The sequence below is a fragment of the Danio rerio genome, chromosome 5 (genome assembly GCF_052040795.2).
Source record: "Danio rerio strain M-AB ecotype USA chromosome 5, GRCz13ab, whole genome shotgun sequence".
NCBI lineage: Eukaryota > Metazoa > Chordata > Actinopteri > Cypriniformes > Danionidae > Danio > Danio rerio.
Window position 1 is genome coordinate 1,525,001 of NC_141025.1, and position 25,000 is coordinate 1,550,000.

The 25,000-nt window shown below is 37.7% G+C and overlaps 2 protein-coding genes and 1 long non-coding RNA gene across 4 annotated transcripts in view; 1 reads left to right on the plus strand and 2 right to left on the minus strand.

Annotated features, from left to right (window-relative positions):
* ass1 (argininosuccinate synthase 1) overlaps positions 1–25,000 on the minus strand; it is a 95,762-nt gene that overhangs the window by 66,599 nt on the left and 4,163 nt on the right. For both annotated transcript variants that reach the window (XR_015490143.1, NM_001004603.1), the window contains 1 exon segment: positions 238–306. Coding sequence is in view for 1 of the 2 variants with exons in the window: in NM_001004603.1 (NP_001004603.1) it covers positions 238–306 (69 nt within the window). In the remaining variant the exon portion in view is untranslated.
* The window catches only part of surf2 (surfeit 2), a 108,290-nt gene that overhangs the window by 30,818 nt on the left and 52,472 nt on the right, over positions 1–25,000 (minus strand). The window lies entirely within an intron of this gene.
* Positions 165–3,480, plus strand: LOC147843763 (uncharacterized). Its single transcript, XR_015490978.1, has 4 exons — positions 165–666; positions 1,391–1,560; positions 1,722–2,969; positions 3,053–3,480. It is a non-coding gene; the product is annotated as an uncharacterized LOC147843763 (long non-coding RNA).

Below are 25,000 nucleotides of genomic sequence, written 5' to 3' on the forward strand. Positions count from 1 at the left end.
ACACACACACACACACACACACACACACAGAAATACACAAGCACACATCTGAACATTCCACACACCACAAACAATCATACACAAGCGCACACACAAATGAACACAACAGCAACAACCTCACTGCTGGTATACTCATCCAGACGCAGATCTTTTCTGAACTGCAGGTTGTGTGAAGAGAACTACGCCTGACTCAGCTTTTTCGACATGTTATGGTGCAGCACATAGAATCACTCATACCTTCTTGGCTCCAAGTTTCTCAGCTTTCTTCCGTGCCACATCAAAGTCCTCGTCCTGTCCAATATTAGCCTACAGAGACAGAAAAACACATCATTATTCACCACAAACCACTGGAGCTCAAGCGGGAGAAGACTCCGAGCTCAGTGAAGATCAACTACATCAAACTACATCAAACTACAGCTCAATCTGACCAGTAACACTGCGATTATTCTGATCTAATAACAATAAGAATAACTAGATTATTAAAGTTTGTCGAGACCAACTTTGAGGCTGGCTTGACAAAGCCTGTTGGTAATAGTTTATTTAGTTTAAACCAGTTTAAGAAGTATGAATAGTATGATAAAAGTATGAACCTGATAGATAGAATTAACTTAGCATGAATTAGCTTAGCATGAATTAGCTTTTATTTTGAATTAGTTTTAAATTTTTGCATGAATTAGCATGTTGGCAGCATGATTCTACCATGAGTTAGCATGTTACTAGCATGATTCTACCATGTATTAGCATGATGTCAGCATGATACTACCAAGAATTAGCATGAATTAGCATGATGTCAACATGATACTACCATGAATGAGCATGTTACTAGCATGATTCTAGCATGAATTAGTTAGATAGCATGATTCTAGCATGAATTAGCATGTTGTTAGCATAATTCTAGCTTGAATTAGCATGTTGTCAGAATCATGCTAACAACATGCTAATTCATGCTAGAATCATGCTAACAACATGCAAACTAGCATGTTGTTAGCATGATTGTAACACAAACTAACATGTTACTAGCATGATTCTAGCTTGAATTAGAATGTTGTCAGCATGATTCTAGCATGAATTAGCATGTTGTTAGCATGATTCTTGCATAAATTAGCATGTTGTTAGCATGATTGCATCATGAATTAGCATGTTGTTAGCATGATTTTTGCATGAATTAGCATGTTGTTAGCATGATAGTATCATGAATTATCATGTTGTTAGCATAATTCTATCATGAATTAGCATGTTGTTAGCATGATTTTTGCATGAATTAGCATGTTGTTAGCATGATTCTAGCATGAATTAGCATGTCAGCATGATTCTACCATGAATTAACATGTTACTAGCATGATTTTTGCATGGATTAGCATGTTGTTAGCACGATTCTTGCATGAATTAGCATGTTGTTAGCATGACTGTATCATGGATTATCATGTTGTTAGCATGATTGTATCATGAATTAGCATGTTGTTAGCATGATTCTACCATGAATTAGCATGTTGTTAGCATTATTCTATCATGAATTAGCATGTTGTTAGCATTATTCTATCATGAATTAGCATGTTGTAAGCATGATTTTTGCATGAATTAGCATGTTGTTAGCATGATTCTAGCATGAATTAGCATGTTACTAGCATGATTTTTGCAAGGATTAGCATGTTGTTAGCATGATTCTACCATGAATTAGCATGTTACTAGCATGATTCTTGCATGAATTAGCATGTTGTTAGCATGATTGTATCATGGATTAGCATGTTAGCATGATTGTATCATGGATTAGCATGTTGTTAGCATGATTCTATCATGAATTAGCATGTTGTTAGCATGATTCTATCATGAATTAGCATGTTGTTAGCATGATTGTATCATGGATTAGCATGTTGTAAGCATGATTGTATCATGGATTAGCATGCTGTTAGCATGATTCTATCATGAATTAGCATGTTGTAAGCATGATTCTATCATGAATTAGCATGTTGTTAGCATGATTCTATCATGAATTAGCATGTTGTTAGCATGATTCTATCATGGATTAGCATGTTGTTAGCATGATTGTATCATGGATTAGCATGTTGTTAGCATGATTCTATCATGAATTAGCATGTTGTTAGCATGATTCTATCATGAATTAGCATGTTGTAAGCATGATTCTATCATGAATTAGCATGTTGTTAGCATGATTCTATCATGGATTAGCATGTTGTTAGCATGATTGTATCATGGATTAGCATGTTGTTAGCATGATTCTATCATGAATTAGCATGTTGTTAGCATGATTCTATCATGAATTAGCATGTTGTAAGCATGATTCTATCATGAATTAGCATGTTGTTAGCATGATTCTATCATGAATTAGCATGATTGTATCATGGATTAGCATGTTGTTAGCATGATTGTATCATGGATTAGCATGTTGTTAGCATGATTCTATCATGAATTAGCATGTTGTTAGCATGATTCTATCATGAATTAGCATGTTGTTAGCATGATTCTATCATGAATTAGCATGTTGTAAGCATGATTCTATCATGAATTAGCATGTTGTTAGCATGATTCTATCATGAATTAGCATGATTGTATCATGGATTAGCATGTTGTTAGCATGATTGTATCATGGATTAGCATGTTGTTAGCATGATTCTATCATGAATTAACATGTTGTTAGCATGATTCTAGCATGAATTAGCATGTTGTTATAGATAGGTAGGTAGGTTGAAACACTGCTGTGCCAAAGGAAGCCCTATGTTAACAGTGTCCAGAAGCGCTGTCGACTACTCTTTGCTCGGAGGCATCTGGGATGGAGCATCACACAGTGGAGACGTGTCCTGTGCTCAGATGAAGCAGTGATTCAGCTGTTTTTAGGAGAAATGGACGCTGTGTGCTCCAGACCAAAGAAGGAAAGGGTCATCCAGACTGTCACCAAGTCCAGAAGCCCGGCTCTGTCATGGTCTGGGGTTGTGTCAGCGTCCTTGGCACAGGTAACCTGCTCTTCTGTGATGCTCCAGTAATGCTGAACAGCACAGAGAGATTCTGCAGCTCAATATGCTGCCTTCTTCTCCAGGGACGTCCATGCAGAGTTCAACAAGACAATGCAGAACCACATTCAGCTCTCATTACAGAGTCTGGACTGGACTGGCCTGCCTGCAGTCCCGACTTGGCTCCAATACAGAATGAGTGGCGCATTTTAAAAGCTCAAATGTGACATTAAAGACTCTGTGCTGTTGCCCACCTTAAGACTTGTTTGCAGGAAGAATGAGACAAAATCACACCTGAAACTCTTCAGCACTTGCTGTCTTCAGCCCCTGAACGTCTCGAAGTGTTGTGAAAAAGAACGGCAACATTAGAGAGTGCTAAATGCTTAACTGCTCTAATTATTTTTGAAATGTGTTGCAAGAACCAAAGTTTAAAAGGAATATACGTTTATTTAGAAAAAAACAAAACAAACAATAAAAATCATGAGGAACACATTAAATAATGTGCTTTCAGTACTTCTTTCAGTTTTGTATCTGTATTTGTTGTAATGTACTGTTATTATTGCAATAAAAAAACATATATTAATAATAATAATAATAATAATAATAATAATAATAATAATAATGTGCTTTTGTATTGTCTGAAACGAAATACGAGTCAAAGTACATTAGGAAATCACTACTTTCTTTTTTTTTTTTTTTTTTTTTTTTAGTTTTTTATTGCAGTTTCCAAGTTTACATATTGATAGGGTTCATATGGTTTTCCACATTGGTTACACAAAAACAATCCAACATAGGGATCCAGAAATTGTAAAAATGAAAAAAAAAATAAAAATAAAAATAAATAAATAAATAAAAACTCCATACATAATTAAATATGAAAATTACATTAATGACTCAAGGATACTATAGGAACAATCAAATCAATACACTTCTAATTGTTTTGTATACCATCAAAATGTATACAGATGAAAAAGAAAAAACATTTTTTTTTTTTTTTTTTATGTATTGCTTTTCAATTACAATTCAGTTGTTCCCTTATTTTTAAACCCATATTGTAGCACTCGATCTGCACTTTTTTTTTTTTTTTTCATAAACTATATACATATGAAACTGTGAGGATGGTACTTTTAGCACCTTGATTTATTTATTTTTAAATGGGTATTGTTCTTATTATTTTTCTTGTAAGTTTTATCTCAAAAAATAATACATAAAATAATCAAAATAAAATTCACATCTCTCTGACTATTACACATTCTATATCAAGTCTGGCCTTAATGGGAGAATATATTCTACCCATTTTCTCCATGTCTCATTAAGCTCCACAGTCTGTAATCGACGATTCATTGTTAGCCTCTCCATTTTATAGATATCATAAGTTATTTCAAACCAATCACTAATTTGAGGTGCTTCAAGCTGTAACCATTTTTTGGTTATGGCTTTTTTACAGGCTATCAGCAAAATTTTAATCAGTTTTTTGTCAGATTTTTCTTTTAGCATAGGAGAGTTGAGGCCTAAGTATAGAGTTGAGAAGGAAAAATCGATGGGGGTGTGGAATATAGTCTCTAAACATTTATGAATTTCTTTCCAAAATGCCTGAATTTTTAAACATTTCCAGAATATGTGTGTATGATTCGCTTCATTTGAGCCACATAGTCTCCAACAGACTGCATTTTTGTTTAAGTATCTCTTCTGCTCAGGGGTGACGAAAAAACGAATTATATTTTTCCAACCGAATTCCCTCCAGACTGAGGAGGCTGTTGATTTCCACTGTGTTTTAAAAATACTTTTCCACTCTTCCTCAGTAATTTCAATATTGTTCTCTTTTTCCCATTTATTTTTTATATAATATGTGTTTTCTGCTTTATTGTCTTGTAGACTTTTATATAGTTTAGTAATTATTTTGGTCATGTTGCCTCCTTTATAAGCTGTGATAAATATTGTCAGGAGGTCATTATTTTTATTTTCATCACCATTTCTAATGTTTTTAATTTTGTGTCTTATCTGTAAATATCTATGAAAGTCGTGGTCACATAGTGAATTTTCATTTTTGAATGTTTCAAAATCCTTAACACTTCCATTATGTAGAAAAGTGCAGTATGCCGTAAGTCCTTGCTTATTCCAAACTTTAAAACTAGTGTCTATTTTGTTTGGGGCGAATGTGGAGTCAAACGCTGGCCATCTCAGTATTGATACTGACTCTGTTAGATCATATTTTTTTAATATTTCTTGCCACGTTTTTAATGAATTGTTTGTCCATTGATTAATTTCTTTTTCATAGGTTTTCCTCAAATTGTCATCAGCCATTATTGCTTGAATTGGGGGTCTGTTTGGAGTGGCATTTTCTATTTCTTTCCATCTGGCTTTAAAATTAGGGTTACTTAAGCATAGTAATGGTCGTATTTGGGCCGCTTGGTAATACTTCTCCAAACATGGTAATGTAAATCCTCCTTCGTCTTTCTGTAATTGTAGCGTTTTAAATTTAATTCTTGGTTTTTTCCCTTGCCATATAAAACGTGAAATCGATCTATCCCATTCTGTAAAATGTTGTTTACTTATTTCTATAGGTAGTGTTTGAAAAAGATATAAAAATCTTGGAAGTATGTTAATTTTAATTGATTCTATTCTGGAGTGTAATCCTAGGTATGGTAGAAGGTTCCATCTAACTAAATCTGCCTTTATCTTTGAATATAGTGGCTTATAATTTAGATCAAATAAAAAGGTTAAATCTTTAGGGATATTAACTCCTAAATATTTCATTGAATTTTCTTTCCAATTAAAATCAAATTTTTGCCTTAAATATTTAGATGGTTGATAATTTAAAGTTAGAACCTGAGTTTTTTGTACATTTAATTTATAGCCTGATAATTTTCCAAAGGATTCTAATGTTTCCATAAGTACTTCTAATGATTTTTGTGGTTTTCCTAAATAAATTAACACGTCGTCTGCAAAAAGAGATAATTTCTGTTCTTCTCCAAATACCTTAATTCCCTCAATATCGGTGTTTTGTTTTATGCTCTGACTTAGTGGCTCCAAAAACAAAGCGAACAATAGTGGAGAACAGGGGCATCCTTGTCTACAAGATCTTTCTAGAATAAATGATTTTGAGAGGCTTCCATTAATTTTGATTCTAGCTGTTGGTTTGTTGTATATTGCTTGTAGAGCTTTAATGATAATTGGATGGAAACCAAATTTCTCCATTACTTTATAAAGATATAACCATCTAACTGTATCAAAGGCTTTTTCTGCGTCTAGTCCCAAGATCAGTGATTCTATCTTTCTTTGTTGTATGTGCGATAAGATGTGTAAAGTTCGTCTAATATTGTCTTGGGTTTGTCTTTGTCGTATAAATCCTGTTTGATCTAGTTGTATAAGGTCTGGTAATATATTATCTAGTCTTTTTGCCAAAATTGATGTGTATATTTTATAATCTATATTTAAAACCGAAATTGGGCGATAATTTTTACACTGTAATTTGTCTTTCCCATCTTTAGGAATAATTGTAATTGTCGCTTCTCTCCAAGAAGGAGGAATTTCTCCTTTGTGCAGTGCCCAATTACATGCCATTTTAAGTCTTGGAACTATCTGATCTCGAAAACATTTGTACCATTCAGATGTGTATCCATCGGTACCTGGACTTTTGTTTGCTTTCAATTTTGTTATTGCTGCATTTATTTCTAGTTCTGTAATTTCTTTTGTTAAACTGGCATTTTGTTCCTCGGTTACTTCTGGTAAACTTAATGAGTTGAGAAAATTTTTTATATGCTGTTCATTCTGCATTGTTGGTTGTGTGTATAGGGTTCTGTAGTATATTTCGAAACTTTTTTGTATTTCTTCCAATTTATGATGTATATTATTAGTTTCAGGGTTCCTTATTTTATACACTGTTGACTCTGTTTGTTGTTTTCTTAATTTATATGCTAAAAGTCTTGTAGATTTGTTTCCTGCTTCATAATAATTCTGTCTAAGAAATAATAGTTTACGCTGAATTTCTTCTGATAACAAACTGTCTAATTCTTTTTGCAATTTTTTAATTATCTGTTTTTCACCAGGATCATTTGTTCTTTTATGTAACGCTTGTGCCTTTTTCAATTTAATTTGTAAACTATCAATTCTTCCTTGACTAATTTTCTTTAATAGTGCTGTTCTAGCAATCATCTTTCCTCTTAAGACTGCTTTAAATGCGTCCCATAAAATTATTGGTGTTACTTCCCCATTATTATTTTCCTCAAAGTATGTTTCAATCTCAGATTTAATATTCTCTTTTACAAATGGGTTATTTAGTATACTCGAGTTTAACTTCCAGAGGGTATTCCTTTTGTTATGATTAATATTTATTGTCATTATTATGGGCGCATGATCAGATATATCTATTGTTCCGATGTCACATGATGTGACTCTGTGTCTGTCTTTAAGAAAAGTAAAAAAATAATCAATTCTGCTATATGTTGAGTGTGGGGCTGAAAAGTGTGAATAATCCCGTGTATTTGGGTTGATGTTTCTCCAAATATCAATGATACCAATTTCTTTTAATATTGTGTTAATTTTCTTTCTTACTTGGTTTTGAGATATTATACTTTTTCCTGAATAATCCAGTTTAGATAATCGAATATTCATATCACCTCCCCAAATAAGAATGCCCTCTGATTCTGTTGATATCATATTTAATATTTGTTTAAAGAAAGACCACTGGCTTCCTGGAGGGGCATATATGTTAAATATAGTTACTTGGGTCCCATTTATTTTTCCTTTAATGCAAATAAATCTTCCTTCTTTATCCTTCTTTTCTGATAAATGCTCATAGTTTACTTGATTTGAGATAAGAATTGCAACTCCTCGTCTATGGCCATATTTATAGGAAGAAGAAAATATCCATTTAAATCCCCTTTGTTTAAGTTTCAGATGTTCTGTTTCATTCAAATGTGTCTCTTGTAAAAGAGCAATATGAGTCTTTTCTTTCTTTAGTTTAGTTATTATTTTAGTTCGTTTTTGAGGGTTCAATACCCCATTAACGTTGAATGAAACTACTCTTAATCTCTGCTTATTAGTCTCCATGTCAAAATTGTGTCTATAAACTGTACATATTTTTCAATACCCATTTTCAGTGCTCCATCCTCTTGGCTGCTATGAACATCAGCCAGAATACTATAATGCCTTAAAGTAAAAGATAAAACGTTCTGTAACATAGTGAAAACCCATTTAAAAACTTCCAACAGTGAGGTTCTTAAGTTAACCTTAATTGTGTTTGGGTTGGTATTCATTGCGGAGAATTTACCTCTTTTCACCACTAGAGGGCTCTCCGAAGTAACTTTATTCTGAAAGTCACTCATACCTCCTGGCGATTGTGTCCCGGTCCCGTTATGCTCCCGAACTAATAATTTTACTATAGGCCCATTTAAAATAATAATACTATTAATAATAATAATACATTCTAAATTAAATTTAGTCAACCTGGTAAACGTTAGTTTCAGTCTTTGTTGACAGCGCGAACTTGGTCTGTTGCGCATGTGATAAAGTAAAGGGTGTCGGCTAAATTGTTTTCATTCTGTTTCGAGTTTTTGTCTATTGAGTGGATTTTTTTTTTTTAATCCTCTTCCACTGATTCGCGTCTGAATTGCTGGAGTTTCTCTACAACTGACTGGTCAACTCGCCTCCTTCCTTCCCTACTTTTATTTCCTCGTCCATCACTCGTTGACCAGGTCGTCCTCTTGATTTTGTCCATTAGTGTCTCCGGCTGCTTCACTACGGTGACCGGCAATCCTCTCTCGGCCATATCTCGCGTCGCTTCCGTAGCAGAGCTGTATATGCGGACGCCGTCCTCGTAGAAGACCCGCATTTTTGCAGGAAAAGGAGTTTGGAAGCGTATTCCTTTTTCTTTTAATAGTCTTTTCACCTCCGCGTATTCTCTTCGCTTTTTTAACACCCCTGTTGCGTAGTCGTGGTCGAAATTTATGCGTTTTCCCTTCCACTCAAATCCTTTGTTTTTCCATGCCATTTTAATAATTTCTTCTTTCGTTCTATAGTCCAAAAATCTCACAATGATGGATCGTGGTGCTGATCCCCGTGGCGGTAGAGGAGTGAGGGCTCTATGGGCTCTTTCGATCTGTAAGTTCAAGTCCGTTGGTAATTGGAGGTTTTCTTTTAGTAGCTGTTCAATGAAGGCTATCATTGATGTGTAATTTTTTTCAGACTCTTCGGGTATTGAGTAGATTCGTATATTGTTGCGCCTATCGCGTCCTTCTTGATCAATTAGTTTGGCTTCGAGTTGATCGTGCAGTTTGATCATCTCCGTGACTACATCCTCTGTAGTTTGCATTCTGTCCTCCATTGCTGTTATCCGTTCCTCCGTTTCGTCAAGTCTTCTATTAGTTTTGTTGATGTCCTCTTTTAGCTCTTGGAATTGTTTCTTGCTATCTTGACGAAAATCCTTTATTTCTTTGAATATCGTCTTCAGATCAACCTCCGTTTCCCCCTCGCCCTCTCTGTGCTCGGTTAGCGGTTCCTCGTCGTTTACCTCAGTGACGTTTACCATGTTGTGTACAATTTTCTTGCCTTTAATCTTGTTTTGCCTCTCTTTTGTCATGACCATCCACTTCTTCCTACCAACTAGTAATTATATCGTCGAGTATTTACTCTTCGTTTAGGCCTTTTTATTCTCGTTGTCGGGAGCTAAGGTTATCACGCTGCCATCGTCTTCTCGCCCAAACCGGAAGACTACTTTCTTTTTTATTTGCGTTTCTACACCGTCCCATTTGTTTTCTGATTTGGGGTTGTACACATATCCTTACACTCCCTACTAAACACAATGAGAATGAGTCAACAGTGGTATTTTCCACGCACTGAACTCTTCTTATTCAGTTATGCCTAGGTATGCATGGCACCTTTTAGCACTTACAGTTGTCCAGCACATTTCTAATCATAACAGTGTTAATAACTCATCTCTAATAAATGATTTATTTTCTCTATGCCATGACCACAGTAAATAATATAAGTCTAGATATTCTTCATGTTACGTTTAGAGACGTATTGTTTAAAGTTGTTTTGTTTATATTGTTTCATGTCTTTTTCCCTGTTCTTCTTTTGTTGCCTTGACTCCTCCCCTCCTGAGTTTCAAGCAGGTTGCTGATTGCTTCCCACAGCTGTGTTCACTTACCATGGAGACGTGAGAGGGGATAAAAACACAGGCCAAACACTTGGATGTTGAGAAAGGAGTTAGAGAGGAACCTTTCTCCAGAGCACTAGCTGGGTTTCAGTTAAAGTAAAGCTGTTGAGAACTGTTGAACTGTTGTGATTTAAGATGTGACTTGTGTATGATTGGTACTTGTTCTGTGTTGTGGCTAAGAGCAGTGCCACGGTTTAAACTTTGGTTTCTTTCTTTTGCTTTCCCCCCAGGAAGCAGTAAGGAGGTGGACGGCCATTCCTTTTTGTTGGACCTTTTCTCCTGTTTTGAGGTCGGTCAGGGAGTCAGTGTAGATTTGTTGTTGATTTTCATCATTGTTTTCTGGTAGTTTATTTAGAGGCTTTACTCCCAGACAGAACCCTGTTTTGTTTGTTATTTTGGCTGTATTCCCCTCCTGAAGCTAGAGCTTCCTTAACACTCATTGTGTGACTTTGGTTTTGTAAATAAACTTTCGGAACTTTACTCTGTTGTGTTGTGGCTGGTCCCAGTTTAGTGCTCTTTAAATTAATATTGTTGTGTTCATTGTATTTTCCCCTAGACTTGTGTAAGACACTAGTATTCAGCAGTGATAAAGTGACATTTAAAGGCATGTAAAGGCTTCACTAGGGTAATTAGTAGGGGTGTAATGATACACTCAGCTCACGATTCGATATGTGTCACGATATAATGCTCACGATTCGATATGTATCACGATATTTGGAATAAAAATTGAAAATTAAACTGAAATGCAAATTTTACCAAGTAAACTATTTTTTATGTATTTCTTTTGTTTCAACTTGTTAAACTGAACCTTCTTTTAGAAAATATATTAAACAGGCCTGTCTCTGGAAAATAAAACAATTTAAAAACTTCTTTAAAAATATTATTGAAATGACAGAGACAAAATAAAGGAACAATATAAGTAAAGGTGCAAAAACAATAAGCTTTCTATTCAATTGAATTTAACAGTAAGAGCTTAAGGCTTTGCTTGGTCACTTGCGTTTTTTGTGTGTGCAAAAAAATCCACATTTCCAGGTAATCAGCAGTTCTATAAGATAATCCTGAACTTATGTGTATCTGTCTGAGAGGTTTTTATGGATGTCTGTCTTCATGTTGGGCATGATGAGTGACAGGGTGGCCGTCTTTTCATTACACAGGACAGTCGTGACTCTTTTCAGCAGATTAGGCAGGTTTACTATTTCTTCGGCGTCGCTGATGTCGGCGCTATCAAGTGTATCATGTTGACGTGCATTTTTGAGTACCTCTGATTATGCGGCCGCCAATACATCATTATATGAAGACAGAATGATATTTTAGGGTGAATTGTACCTTATAAATACAGTATGTGACTCTTTTAACACCATTAGGAGGTATCCCTGTCGCAACCCAGTCAGTGGCGTAGCGCAAAATGCGGAGGCCCCCCTGCAGGGATCACGGACGGGGCCCCCAGTTAAAGGGCGGGGTGGGGGGGGGGGGGTGGGGGGGGTATACACATATACACATAGATATAGATATACACATATATCTATGATCGGGAGTTTTCCTGGATGTTAGTATGCATTTTTTTAATATGTAAATTTTTATTTGACATCACTTTTCTACATTGATGGATCAGTGACCGCACGGGCATTCCTGACAAAAAGCTTGTGTTTGTGTGTATGAAAATGTACTATTCACTCTCCCTGTTAAATTTGATCTAATCATGTGCTGCTTTCACTTCTCATACTGACGGAGGGAGCGATTCGTTTGTGAATGAATCTCCGTTATGAACGACTCGTTCGTTAGCCGACAATAATACAAGTTTCTGGCAGCGCAGCATCTCGTTGTCATATTTCTTTTGCATTGTTTGCTGGTTTTATTCAACAAAACTAGCATAACATTTACATTTAGTCATTTAGCAGACGCTTTTATCCAAAGCGACTTACAAATGAGGACAAGGAAGCAATTTACACAACTAAGAGCAACAATGAATAAGTACTAAAGGCAAGTTTCAGGTCTGTAAAGTCTAAGAAGGGAAGTGTTAGTAGTTTTTTTTTTTTTTTTTTTTTTTGTACAATTAGTGTGATATTCAAAGAGGCAATTGCAGCTTAGGAAGTGAAGTGGAGACTAAATAGTTGAGTTTTTAGTCGTTTCTTGAAAATAGCGAGTGACTCTGCTGTTCTGATGCAGTTAGGGAGTTCATTCCACCAACTGGGCAGATTGAGCGTGAGCGTTCGCGAAAGTGATTTTTTCCCTCTTTGGGATGGAACCACGAGGCGACGTTCATTCACAGAACGCAAGTTTCTGGAGGGCACATAGATCTGCAGAAGTGAGTGCAGATAAGAAGGTGCTAGGCCAGAAGTCACTTTGTAGGCAAACATCAGAGTTTTGAATTTGATGCGAGCAGCAACTGGCAGCCAGTGCAAATGGACTAGCAGCGGAGTGACATGTGCTCGTTTAGGTTCATTGAAGACCACTCGTGCTGCTGCATTCTGGAGCAGTTGAAGAGGCTTGATAGAGTTAGCTGGAAGCCCCGCTAGTAGAGAGTTGCAGTAATCCAGTTTGGAGAGAACAAGAGCTTGAACAAGGAGTTGAGCTGCATGTTCAGATAAGAAGGGTCGGATCTTTCTGATGTTATAGAGTGCAAATCTGCACGATCGAGCAGTTCTAGAAATGTGGTCAGAGAAGTTTAGTTGGTCATCAATCGTTACTCCAAGGCTTTTCACCATTTTGGATGCAGTAATGGTTGCCCCATCCATCTGGATTGAAAAGTTATGGTGTAGAGTCGGGTTGGCAGAAACTACAAGCATTTCCGTTTTTGCGAGGTTCAGCTGAAGATGATGATCTTTCATCCAGTGTGAAATATCCAACAGGCAGGCTGAGATACGAGCTGGAACCGAGGGATCATCAGGATGAAAAGAGAGGTATAGCTGGGTATCATCAGCATAGCAGTGGTAGGAGAATCCATGTCTCTGGATGACTGGTCCTAGAGAGGATGTGTAGATGGAGAAGAGAAGTGGCCCAAGAACAGAGCCTTGAGGTACCCCAGTGTTTAGATGCTGTAGGTTGGACACCTCTCCCCTCCAAGACACCCTGAATGACCTGTCAGAGAGATAAGATCTAAACCATTGTATAACAGTGCCCGCAACGCCCAGTGACTCAAGCGTAGATAGCAGGATCTGGTGGTTGACAGTGTCAAAAGCAGCTGACAAGTCCAGCAAAATGAGGACTGATGATTTAGAGTCTGCTTTAGCCAGTCTGAGATCCTCCACGACCGAGAGCAGGGCAGTCTCAGTTGAGTGGCCTTTCTTAAAGCCGGATTGCTTGTTGTCCATGAGATTGTTTTGAGTAAGAAAGTCCAGGACTTGATTGAACACTACTTTCTCCAGAATCTTGGCCATGAATGGAAGCAGGGATACTGGTCTGTAGTTTTCAAGTAGCGTATGGTCCAGGTTGGGTTTCTTTAGCAGTGGGGTTACCCTAGCCTGCTTAAATGTAGTGGGGAATAAACCAGAGTCAAGAGATGTGTTAATTATGTGAGTCAGTGTTGGTATGACTGCAGGAGAGATGGCTTGCAAGAGATGAGAGGGAATGGGATCGAGTGGACAGGTGGTTGCATGGCTAGATAGCACAAGTTTGGACACCTCAGACTCAGAGAGCTGAGAAGTGAGAGGTGAGTGTGTGTGGTGTTGGTGTTGTATCTTGCGTGTTTGTTGTAGGTGCAGCAAATTGAGCACTGATTTTTGCAGTTTTGGTGCAGAAGAATGTAGCAAAGTCATCAGTAGTAAGTGTGGAGGATGCGGGTGGAGGAGGAGGATAGAGGAGGGAGGAAAATGTTTTAAAAAGTAGGCAAGGATTAGTGGCATTGTTGATTTTCAGACGGTAATACGTCTGCTTTGCAGAAGTAACCTCAGCTGAGAAAGAGGACAGAAGAGTTTGGTATGTTAAGAGATGTGCAGGATTTTTAGTTTTCCGCCAAATTCTCTCTGCAGCCCGAAGTTTTGAGCGATGCTCACGGAGAGCATCCGAGAGCCAGGGTGCAGGAGGACTGGCACGGGCTGGCCTGGATGCAAGAGGACATAATCGGTCTAGACATGATGCTAGTGTGGAGCAGAGTGTATTAGTGGCACTGTTCGAATCAAGTGCAGTGAGTTTGCGAGATGGAGGAAGAGAGTCTGAAACAATGGTGGATAGTCTATTGGGTGAGAGAGATCGTAGGTTTCTGCGAAAGGTAACCAGTGTTGGAGTGTGTGGCGGCTCAGGAGTAATGTGGATGTTGAGAGACAGAAGGAAATGATCAGATATATGTAGTGGAGTTACTATAGTTTGATCAGCGAAGCAGTGTCGTGTGTAAATAAGGTCTAGCTGATTACCTGATTTGTGGGTAGCAGAAGTAGGTGCTCTTTTTAGGTCAAAAGAGGCAAGCAGAGTCTGAAAGTCTGCAGCTTGCGGTTTGTCAACGTAAATGTTGAAGTCACCTAGCACCAATAAGGGAGTGGCAAAATTAAAAAAAGATGAGAGAAGAACATCCAGTTCATCTAGGAAGTGACCTAATTTACCTGGTGGGCGGTAGATGACAACCACATTTATGTAGAAGGGGTGGATAATGGTGACTGCATGGAATTCAAAGGAGCTGATTGTTGGCAGGGACGGTATCAGAGTAAATTTCCCTTCTTTGGAAATTAGTAGTCCAGTCCCACCCCCTCTCCCTGTCTGACGAGGAGTGTGGGAAAAAGAGAAATTAGCAGAAAGAGTAGCATGTGTAGCAGTGTCCTCCGGCCTCAACCAGGTCTCAGTTAGAGCCATGAGATTATAGTCAGAATATGTAGCTATGGAGGTAATAAAATCAGCCTTGTTAACAGCTGATTGACAATTCCAGAGGCCCACGGAGAGAGAGAGTTGTGAAATAGTAGATACATGTATTGAACGAAGGTTGTGAGGATTACGCCTGCAGCGCACCTCCCGTGTTTTGCGAGTGTTAGTAACAACAGGAATTAGAAAACACATAATAAAAGTGCACTGACAACAAAAAATAAGTGTAAAGTAAAACAATACAGTAAAGTACTCAAGTGCTTTGTCGGTGTCTTTGCTCGGTGGAGTCGCGCAGGTAGAGTCGATGGTCTTTACCCTCGTCGGTCTTCACACGAGGCGGTCTTCACACGAGGCTGCCGCGACCGCTGCCGCGGTGAACTAGTTGTTTATATAACCCCAAAGCACTAGCTGATTGAATTCAGCTGGACACGCCTCGAGAGTCAAAACAAGGGCCGAAACTGAGGCGGACGACGCGAACCGCGTCTGCGTTCGCTACACAAGCTCTTATAGTAACCAAGGAAACAGTGGCTAAACAACTTCTAGTATTATACACAACTGAAAGCAAGTTTAAATGTCCTACAACTTTACACAAACAGCTGGAAACAAGTCCTCAAACCATACACAACAACTGAAACAAATCTTAAATGTACTTACAGGCTGCTGTTCTAGATGCTGCTAAAGTGCTTCTCCTGCCGACTAATGCTACCGTGCTCACTATATAGTGGTTACCTGGCGTTTGGACACGCCTCCCGAGTCAAAACAAGGGCCGAAACTGAGGCGGACGACGCGAACCGCGTCTGCGTTCGCTACACAAGCTCTTATAGTAACCAAGGAAACAGTGGCTAAACAACTTCTAGTATTATACACAACTGAAAGCAAGTTTAAATGTCCTACAACTTTACACAAACAGCTGGAAACAAGTCCTCAAACCATACACAACAACTGAAACAAATCTTAAATGTACTTACAGGCTGCTGGTCTAGATGCTGCTAAAGTGCTTCTCCTGCCGACTAATGCTACCGTGCTCACTATATAGTGGTTACCTGGCGTTTGGACACGCCTCCCGAGTCAAAACAAGGGCCGAAACTGAGGCGGACGACGCGAACCGCGTCTGCGTTCGCTACACAAGCTCTTATAGTAACCAAGGAAACAGTGGCTAAACAACTTCTAGTATTATACACAACTGAAAGCAAGTTTAAATGTCCTACAACTTTACACAAACAGCTGGAAACAAGTCCTCAAACCATACACAACAACTGAAACAAATCTTAAATGTACTTACAGGCTGCTGTTCTAGATGCTGCTAAAGTGCTTCTCCATAAGCCGAGTGTTTAGTGCAAGTTGGAGCTGCTTTGCCGTATGGTGAATGCAGTAAGTGACTGTTATCATCAATAATGTTACCTGATTAGCACAAAAGTTCAGAACATACAAAAACAGAAAAAAACTTAATATTACCTATGAAATGTTCTGCCTTTGTGCTTTGTTTTCTTTGTTTGCTCGTTACTACACCCGTAGACAGCGCTAAAGTCGCGCATCTTCACGTAATAACACTGTCTTGACTAGTGCGGTTGAATGACATTTGTCCTGGGAGCACTGTACCAATATGGCGGCGCTATTGACGCATGCTCAGGGTCCCTATGCGATATCTAGTGTATATATCTATGTCACAAATTGAGGAGCGGGTAAAGGAGGCGGAGTGGCGTGACAACGCGGGGAATCCTTCACAAACTGAGGAGCGATCACAAACCGAAAGTGGCGAGAGCGTCAAAGTAGCCAGAAGTCATTCATTTTTTAACGAGAAACAGCAGCGCGTCTTCATTGGCCATGACGCTGTTCGGCGGCAAGCAATCAGAATGAAGTAGTCCACCGCTTGAGCGGAGTTCAGAGAACACAGACCTGTGAACTTTGGTTCCGACCACAGTTGTTCCCAAGAGTTTGATTATTGCGATTCCTGGATTTTCAATTATTAAAAATCGCGACGACGTGGGGCCCCCTAATCACGCGGGGCCCCCCCGCGGTGCGTGCCCTGCGGGCCCGTCCGCTACGCCACTGAACCCAGTATGCGTGTCAAAAAGCGGACGAGTCTAAAGCAATGACTGTACAACCGAAATGTTGCCAGACGTCTGATTTTGAGAGGATGGGCCATCCTCTATTTCAGCTCCACTCATCTTGGTCTGCTAACATTACTGCTGCTGCAATCTGAACTCACGTGCGACAGCAGGTGGAACGTAGCTCACGTGCAAACAGCTCAACTAATAAGAGAAAACGGACGTCATATCGTAATCAAATCGTCATAACGCCACGATGCATATCGAGACATTTTTGCATCGCAATAAATCGTACCACGATAAATCGTTACACCCCTAGTAATTGGGGTAAAGTTAGGGTAATTAGGCAAGTCATTGTATAACAGTGGTTTGTTCGGGAGACAATCGGAAACAAAATATAGCTTAAAGGGGCTAATAATACTGACCTTAAAATGGTGTTTAAAAAATTAAAAACTGCTTTTATTCTAGCCGAAATAAAACAAACAAGACTTTCTCCAGTAGAAAAAATATTATCAGACATACTGTGAACATTTCCTCAATCTGTTTAACATCAATTAGGAAATATTTAAAAAAGGAAAAAAATGCAAATGTGTGCGAATAACTCTGACTTCAGCTGTATATTGAGCAGTCTACATGTGTTTGTTTCCTCGCTGCATCGTGGCCAATCAAACACAGCGTGTGTTCTGTCGTGCCCGGCTGGTTTTTCACACTGAGAATGAGGAAACAATGTTTGTCTAATTCAGTTTGTCTAAATATAGCACACATGTCCTTCTCTATATGATTTAGCAGCTTCCACACACTCTTGACTCTTGATTGATTATTGATATAGTGTAGACAGAAATGAGCAGATCAGTGCATTTAGTAGCTGATTAACCAGGCAATCCATGCTGTTTTAAAACACATGTATAGGCAGGATTTGTCCTGCATATAGGAAACTGAGCAGATCTAGATGGAACTGCAATCCCTCTATACTATAGCATCAGCAGGAAAGCACTGGTTATGCATTACACATGGTGTAGATGATCTCCCAATGAGCCCCTTACCAAACATGTTAATATACAACATAAGCTGATGTTGCATCACTGTAATGCACGAGAACTCCTGACTCAGATTGTTCATCGGTATAGTTCAGTCTGAAGCAGACAAATCTCTCTCATGACTGTAAATGTGAGCTGAATTTCACATCATTAAATCGTCTGGTTAGAAGATTAAACCGCAGCGCACTAACTTAACCAGTCTTACAGGTGTGACGCGGTTATGCAGCTCTAACCACAATAAGCCTTTCTTTGAAATGCAGTTCACTGAACTATTTCTTTAAATAATAACCCTTAAAGACCTAGAGGTGTTTTGTGGGCACCTAATGGGCCTATATTATTATTATTAATATTTTAAAGCAGTTTTATTGCCATTTTAGCAGTCAGCCTCAAATGTCACATATTAATTTAAACAGGAGAACCTGAAGCTTCAATCTGCATCATTTAAAGGTCCAGTCTAAATTATTTTTGGTCCAAAAACATATAAACAGAAACAGAAAACTGCCCCTGCGGGCCCGTCCGCTACGCCACTGTGCTTATCCTGTGTTCTAGGCAGTATTGATCGACTGCCAGGACTGCATTATTACATGTAGTAAGAACGTCGTCTCATGGTTGCTGAATGTCACGCAACAACAACGTTGCTACAGCCTTGTCACGTCTTACATTTCTACATTGTAACAATGTAGCGAGCACGTAAGTGGCGACGTTGCCTTTGAAAAAATGCAGCATTGTGCAGACATCGCTACAACGTAAATGTGTTTGTTGGGTATAGCCTCGATACACCACTGGTGTGCTGTATACTAGGTAAGGTTGGTCTGCTTTGTCCGTTCACAGCATTGGCATATCTTTGTTTACAAATCTACACTGGGTTTACTCCCATCATATCTACTCAATTACATTTGGAAAAAATCTGTTCTTAACTATGGCCTTCAGTCACAGGATATTTATATACTGTCTGATCCTAAAGTGCAGACTGAAATGGGGGAAAGGCTTTTAAATACACATCACCTTACATAGAATAATCAACAAACAAAGTTGGCATTCAAAGAATTGATTTCACTAAATGCTTTAAAAAAATTTTTAAAAAGAGTATAGTTGATTAAGAAAGTGAAACGCAGGCCTGTAGAGGTGTTGAATAGTTTGCTTGTCAATGTGTGATCCATGTTAACTGATAATTGTTTGTTAGACCCCTGTGACATGTATACTGCCTAATCTTTACCAGGACGCTCTTGTAAAATAGATTTTTAATCTCAATATGTCTTTCCTGGTAAAATAAATGTTATAATAATAACAACAGCACAGTTATAACATTAAAATGGCACTTATTACAGTTTTCCTTGGTTGTTTACACTTTTCTGATTTTTTCGATTAATTCGAATTTACGTTTTAAGACTATTTAATTTTGAATCAAATCAAGAAATCACGATTTTTTAAAATATATATATATTTAATACATTATAATGGCACCAATGTGCTTTGGTTCACTCTGTGTATGAAGCAGGAAGCACACCAGAAGCGCCTCTCTGCGACGCGCTGTGCAGCACCACGCAGCGACATGGATTTTATAATTCTAAACAGGTTTCTATACACACACCGGCGCCGCCCAGCCACGATTCAGGACCCAGGTCATATTTCAGCCGCACCACAGAGCGCCATCTGATTAGTTTCATGTTAAATATCATGCGAATGTGTGCGTTTGGTGTGTGATAATTAAAACTGTCATGTCTGCTTCTGGTGTGTGACCTGCTTGACTGCCTGTAAAAGCGTGAAGTCATGTAGGATTTTACTTGTTGCATTAGTCTGAGTCACGTCTGTGTGGATTGTCAAGACATATTCCCTCATCAAGTCGATAAACTCGATCGCAACATGTATGAAGGACATAAAAGCCTGCCTTGTGAAAAACCGCACTGATGTTTTGGTTTGAACACGAGTAGAGGTGAGGGACTGTAGCAGTGAGAAGGAAAGTAGCCGCCCCCATGATGTAATTTAGCGGACCTAGTTGAAAACCAGACAGATCAGGCAGCATAATACAGAGAGTGGAGCAAAGCGCATCAAATGATTGGTGTTTAAAAGGGGGAAAAAAGAAAAATAAGGCTAGATTAAATATATTATTTTATATTAGACGCACATCTGGTGCTTGTATTTGCTCCTGCTATACGTCCACAACTTCACACATTGGGTTAAATTAGGCTTTACAGTTTCCATGTTCAGTCCTTTTCTTCACTGGATCTTTTTAAGAAAAAGGCAGCAGCATTACAACCTGACATTCAATCAGAAGACAAAGTCAAAGCCGAGCTGACAGCCAATCTTTCCTAGGCTCAGCAAAACTTGCAAAAATACCTCTGTATTCCTGCAACTGCAATACTTACACAAATATTTCTTATCCAAATCTTCAGCAGCGCTATTTAACTCGTGAATTTGTTTTACATTTATTTACACCTTGACCGATTTTTGTATGACATGGCCAATAAAAATACAAGGTTACTTAACCAGATGGTTTTCAAGTTACTTATAAAGAGAATGTTACTTCAGTCATGTTGTAATGTTTGGAGAAGACTAGTAACACAATAATAAAAAAAATAAATCGAAATCGTGAATCGGTCAAACTTTATAAAAAACCTAGATTTGTTTCTTTTGCCAAATCGCCCAGCCCTAGTTTACACACATTTACTTGTACTTCAGACAAAATGACTACAACATGTAACTGATGCATCGACCCCCTGAACCAATTCTGCTAAACCACAAGCACAATTCCTGCTTTACACTCAAACTGCAGGTTTAAAACACACTTTTTTCACAACACAACACACTATTCTCTGCATCTGGCACAATTTTCATGCAGAAAACACAAGGAACACACTGTCAGTCAGAACTGTAAAGTCATTTGTTCTACTTTGAATACTAAATCATCACACCGGTAAACCCGTCACACCTAACTACAATTTAGAAATCAGAGCTCATCTGCTTCATAACTGGCTCACTGCTGTTATGTATTTGTGTTATTTGTGCTCTGTCGCTCTGTGTTTTTTCTCTCTCTCTCTCTCTCTCTCTCTCTCACATTTCACATTTGAGGCGCTTTATTGGCATAACTGTACATTCGTATTGCCAAAGCAGTCAATGCGAACAAACAAGACAGTCCAGAAAAGGGCAGTAGTGCAAACAAATATGAACATAAAATATAATACAGAAATAAATAAAATAAAATAAAAATAGATTAATAAAAATATATCAGTAAAACTAAAATAAATTAATAAAAAATAGATTAATGGTAATTTGTAAAACAGGGTAAACGTGATGACAATCAGTTCAAAAGTCCACAAGTAAAGAGTTCCTGTGTTGTGTGTTGGAGACAGTGAAGCTGTTTTGTACTTTAATTTCAATTTCAGTCACTTTGCATATGCGTGCGAAATATAATGCGAGCATAACCGCGGAAAACGAAGAAAAAGCTGTCAGTTAGAGCTAATTCATCAAAATAAGCTATATTAAAATACAGCATGCATGTTAATACAGGCAGAATGTGAACAAACTCAAGGTAAGGCTAAGATATGTGCTTGCTTTTTAATGCATTTAGAAAGATTTGAGCCTTTTCATAGGCTACAGGCTACTATGGTGTATAATAATGTTTTTTTTCTTTTCCTTTTTTGTATGGTAAAGAACAATGCACATTATGTTATTGATGTAAACTTAGGCTAAAACTTACCATTGATAAATGTGACCTACTTCAAGCAGATCACTTAAAGTGTAATAAAAATAATGTTGCCGCAGGACATAAATTAAGTCCCGCAGGTTTATATTTAATAATTTAGTTTCAGTTCTGTTCAGTTTTTTTTTTTCTCAAAATGTCTGTTCTTCTTTAAAGTAAAATTGTTGTTTTTTTGTTGTTGTTTTACTTGTAAGGGCTCAGTATCTCTCTCTCTCTCTCTTTCTCTCAATTCAATTCTCTCTCTCTCTCTCAATTCAATTCTCTCTCTCTCTCAATTCAATTCTCTCTCTCTTTCTTAAGTCAATTCAATTCTCTCTCTCTCTTTCTCTCAATTCAATTCTCTCTCTCTCTCTCAATTCAATTCTCTCTCTCTCTCAATTCAATTCTCTCTCTCTTTCTTAAGTCAATTCAATTCTCTCTCTCTCTTTCTCTCAATTCAATTCTCTCTCTCTCTCTCAATTCAATTCTCTCTCTCTCTCAATTCAATTCTCTCTCTCTTTCTTAAGTCAATTCAATTCTCTCTCTCTCTTTCTCTCAATTCAATTCTCTCTCTCTCTCAATTCAATTCTCTCTCTCTTTCTTAATTCAATTCAATTCTCTCTCTCTCTCTTTCTTAATTCAATTCAATTCTCTCTCTCTCTTTCTCTCAATTCAATTCTCTCTTTCTCTCAATTCAATTCTCTCTCTCTTTCTTAATTCAATTCAATTCTCTCTCTCTCTCTTTCTTAATTCAATTCAATTCTCTCTCTCTCTTTCTCTCAATTCAATTCTCTCTCTCTCTCAATTCAATTCTCTCTCTCTTTCTTAATTCAATTCAATTCTCTCTCTCTCTCTTTCTTAATTCAATTCAATTCTCTCTCTCTCTTTCTCTCAATTCAATTCTCTCTCTCTTTCTTAATTCAATTCAATTCTCTCTCTCTCTCTTTCTTAATTCAATTCAATTCTCTCTCTCTCTTTCTCTCAATTCAATTCTCTCTCTCTCTCTCAATTCAATTCTCTCTCTCTCTCTCAATTCAATTCTCTCTCTCTTTCTTAATTCAATTCAATTCTCTCTCTTTCACTCAATTCAATTCTCTCTCTCTCTCTTAATTCTCTCTCTCTCTCTCTCTCTCTCTCTCTCTCTCTCTCTCTCTTAATTCAATTATCTCTCTCTCTCTCTCTCTCTCAAGTTCAAGTTGCATTATTGGCATGACATTAAGTACAGTATTGCCAAAGCACTGAAATATGAAACATTAAAACCATTGAAAACTTAATAGTAATACAGATAAGATATAATGACACACACACAAAAAATACATTTGATAAATATAATAATAATAAAAAGTTTAAATTATTTAAATAAGATACATGAGTTCACCATTTTATCTTATGGTGTGTAGGGTGTATACATATTTTGCAGCTAGTCTAAATGTCAATTCGTCCTCTCCGAGTATATGGTAAAGTTTTTCCTGAGTCATTTAAATTAAAAAATGAACTGATCAATGTTTCAAATTGGGGGGAAAATATTTCTCTAGTCGTGCTGTATTTGGGGCAAAACAGAAGGAAGTGTGTCTCATCCTCTATTTGGTTTGTGTCACACTATTTACATATTCTCTTTTCCTTAGGAGTCCAGGATTTTTTATGTCTGCCTTTTTCTATTTCTAGGTCATGATCACAGAGGCGATATTTAGAAAGAATGTGCTTTTCTTTTAATTGTTTTAATGATAAATAATTTGCCAACTGTGTGGTCTCTCTCTCTCTTAATTCAATTCAATAATTGCTTTATTTGCATGACAAATGTTAAATGTATTGCCAATGCAGTGATAAAGTAACATATATAAATATAAAAAAAACAGTGCACACAGTAATTAGTGGCAGTAAAAAAATAAAATAAAATAAGATATTTACATATAATAATTAAATATCAACAATACATCCTATTATTCAATACATCACATTAATATTCAATATATTATATTATTATTCAACATATCGTATTATTCATACAAATCAATGACCATGACCCATGTTTTATCTCCCTCCATATTCTCCATTTCTTAGTCCTATTGAGGGATTATTTTCTGCCTGGGGATGGAAAGTGTATGATGGAAATCCACACTGTTACTGTAACTGTATTCTGTTGATGGTATAAGTAGACCACGTTATGTGCAACTGTGTTGGTTGGGATGAACGCTGTGTACACTGTGTCTTTGTGGGAAAAACACAGTAAAATAGATTTGGTAGCGAGTGTATGTGTGTTTTGTATTAAACAATATCCTGAAATATTTTACAGTGCACTTCTGTAGGCCTGTGTGCTGTCTGTAGTACTAAAAGGCCTACAGTAAGATGAATGGAGAAGTAGTAAGCACATCAGTGTTCAACTGTTCTTATAAATGTCTCTTCATGTGATGTTTGTGTGTGTCATTTGAAAACCAAATCCCATTTTGAGAAGAAATCGCACCGTTTTGAATGTAAAGTTTGATTTTGCAGGAGAATTGAAGGGTTTTGCCCTTTTAGATTTGCATGTAGAGTTCAGCCAATATGAGGCATGCTTTCAGAACATGTGTGTAAGCAATTGGCAAAAACTGTAAGTACACATGGATCTCTGAATGAGTGTTAATATACAACATAAACTAAAGTTCACCGCTGAACGCCTGACTCAGACGGCCTCATTGTTCATCAGCACACACACACACACACACACACACACACACACACACACACACACACACACACACACACACACACACACACACACACACACACACACACACACACACACACACACACACACACACACACACACACACACACACACACACACACACAGGATCAGTCTGTGAACACAGCGGATGATTCAGTCAGACAGGAGGAAAACCGCCGGGTAAGCAGGTCTCCACAAGCCTGAACTCACTGAAGAAAATAATCATACATTTCATAAACTGCTTCCTGCACTTCAGCATTCTCCGGTTTTCCCTGAAGGAAGTGATGCGTATGCAGATGAGAGGTGTGTGTGTCGGTAACCCTTTTGTTAGGTCAGTGGCTGATGTATCTGTTATTGCATGTTTTGATTGTGAAGGCATGACAGCAGATAATCATGCGCTCTTGATTGGAGCTGGTTTTCCCTGTTGGGACGAGGGACAATGCGGCATTTTTACTGTTGATCATCAGAAGCATAGTGTCTGGCTTTTATATGGAGTATACATAATTAGTGTGTGTGTGTGTGTGTGTGTGTGAGAGATCTTTGCGCACTCATCTTGATGTGTGAGAGAAACTCAAAGTGTGCTTCTTAGCTGTCTGAACAAAGTAAACACAGCGAGTGT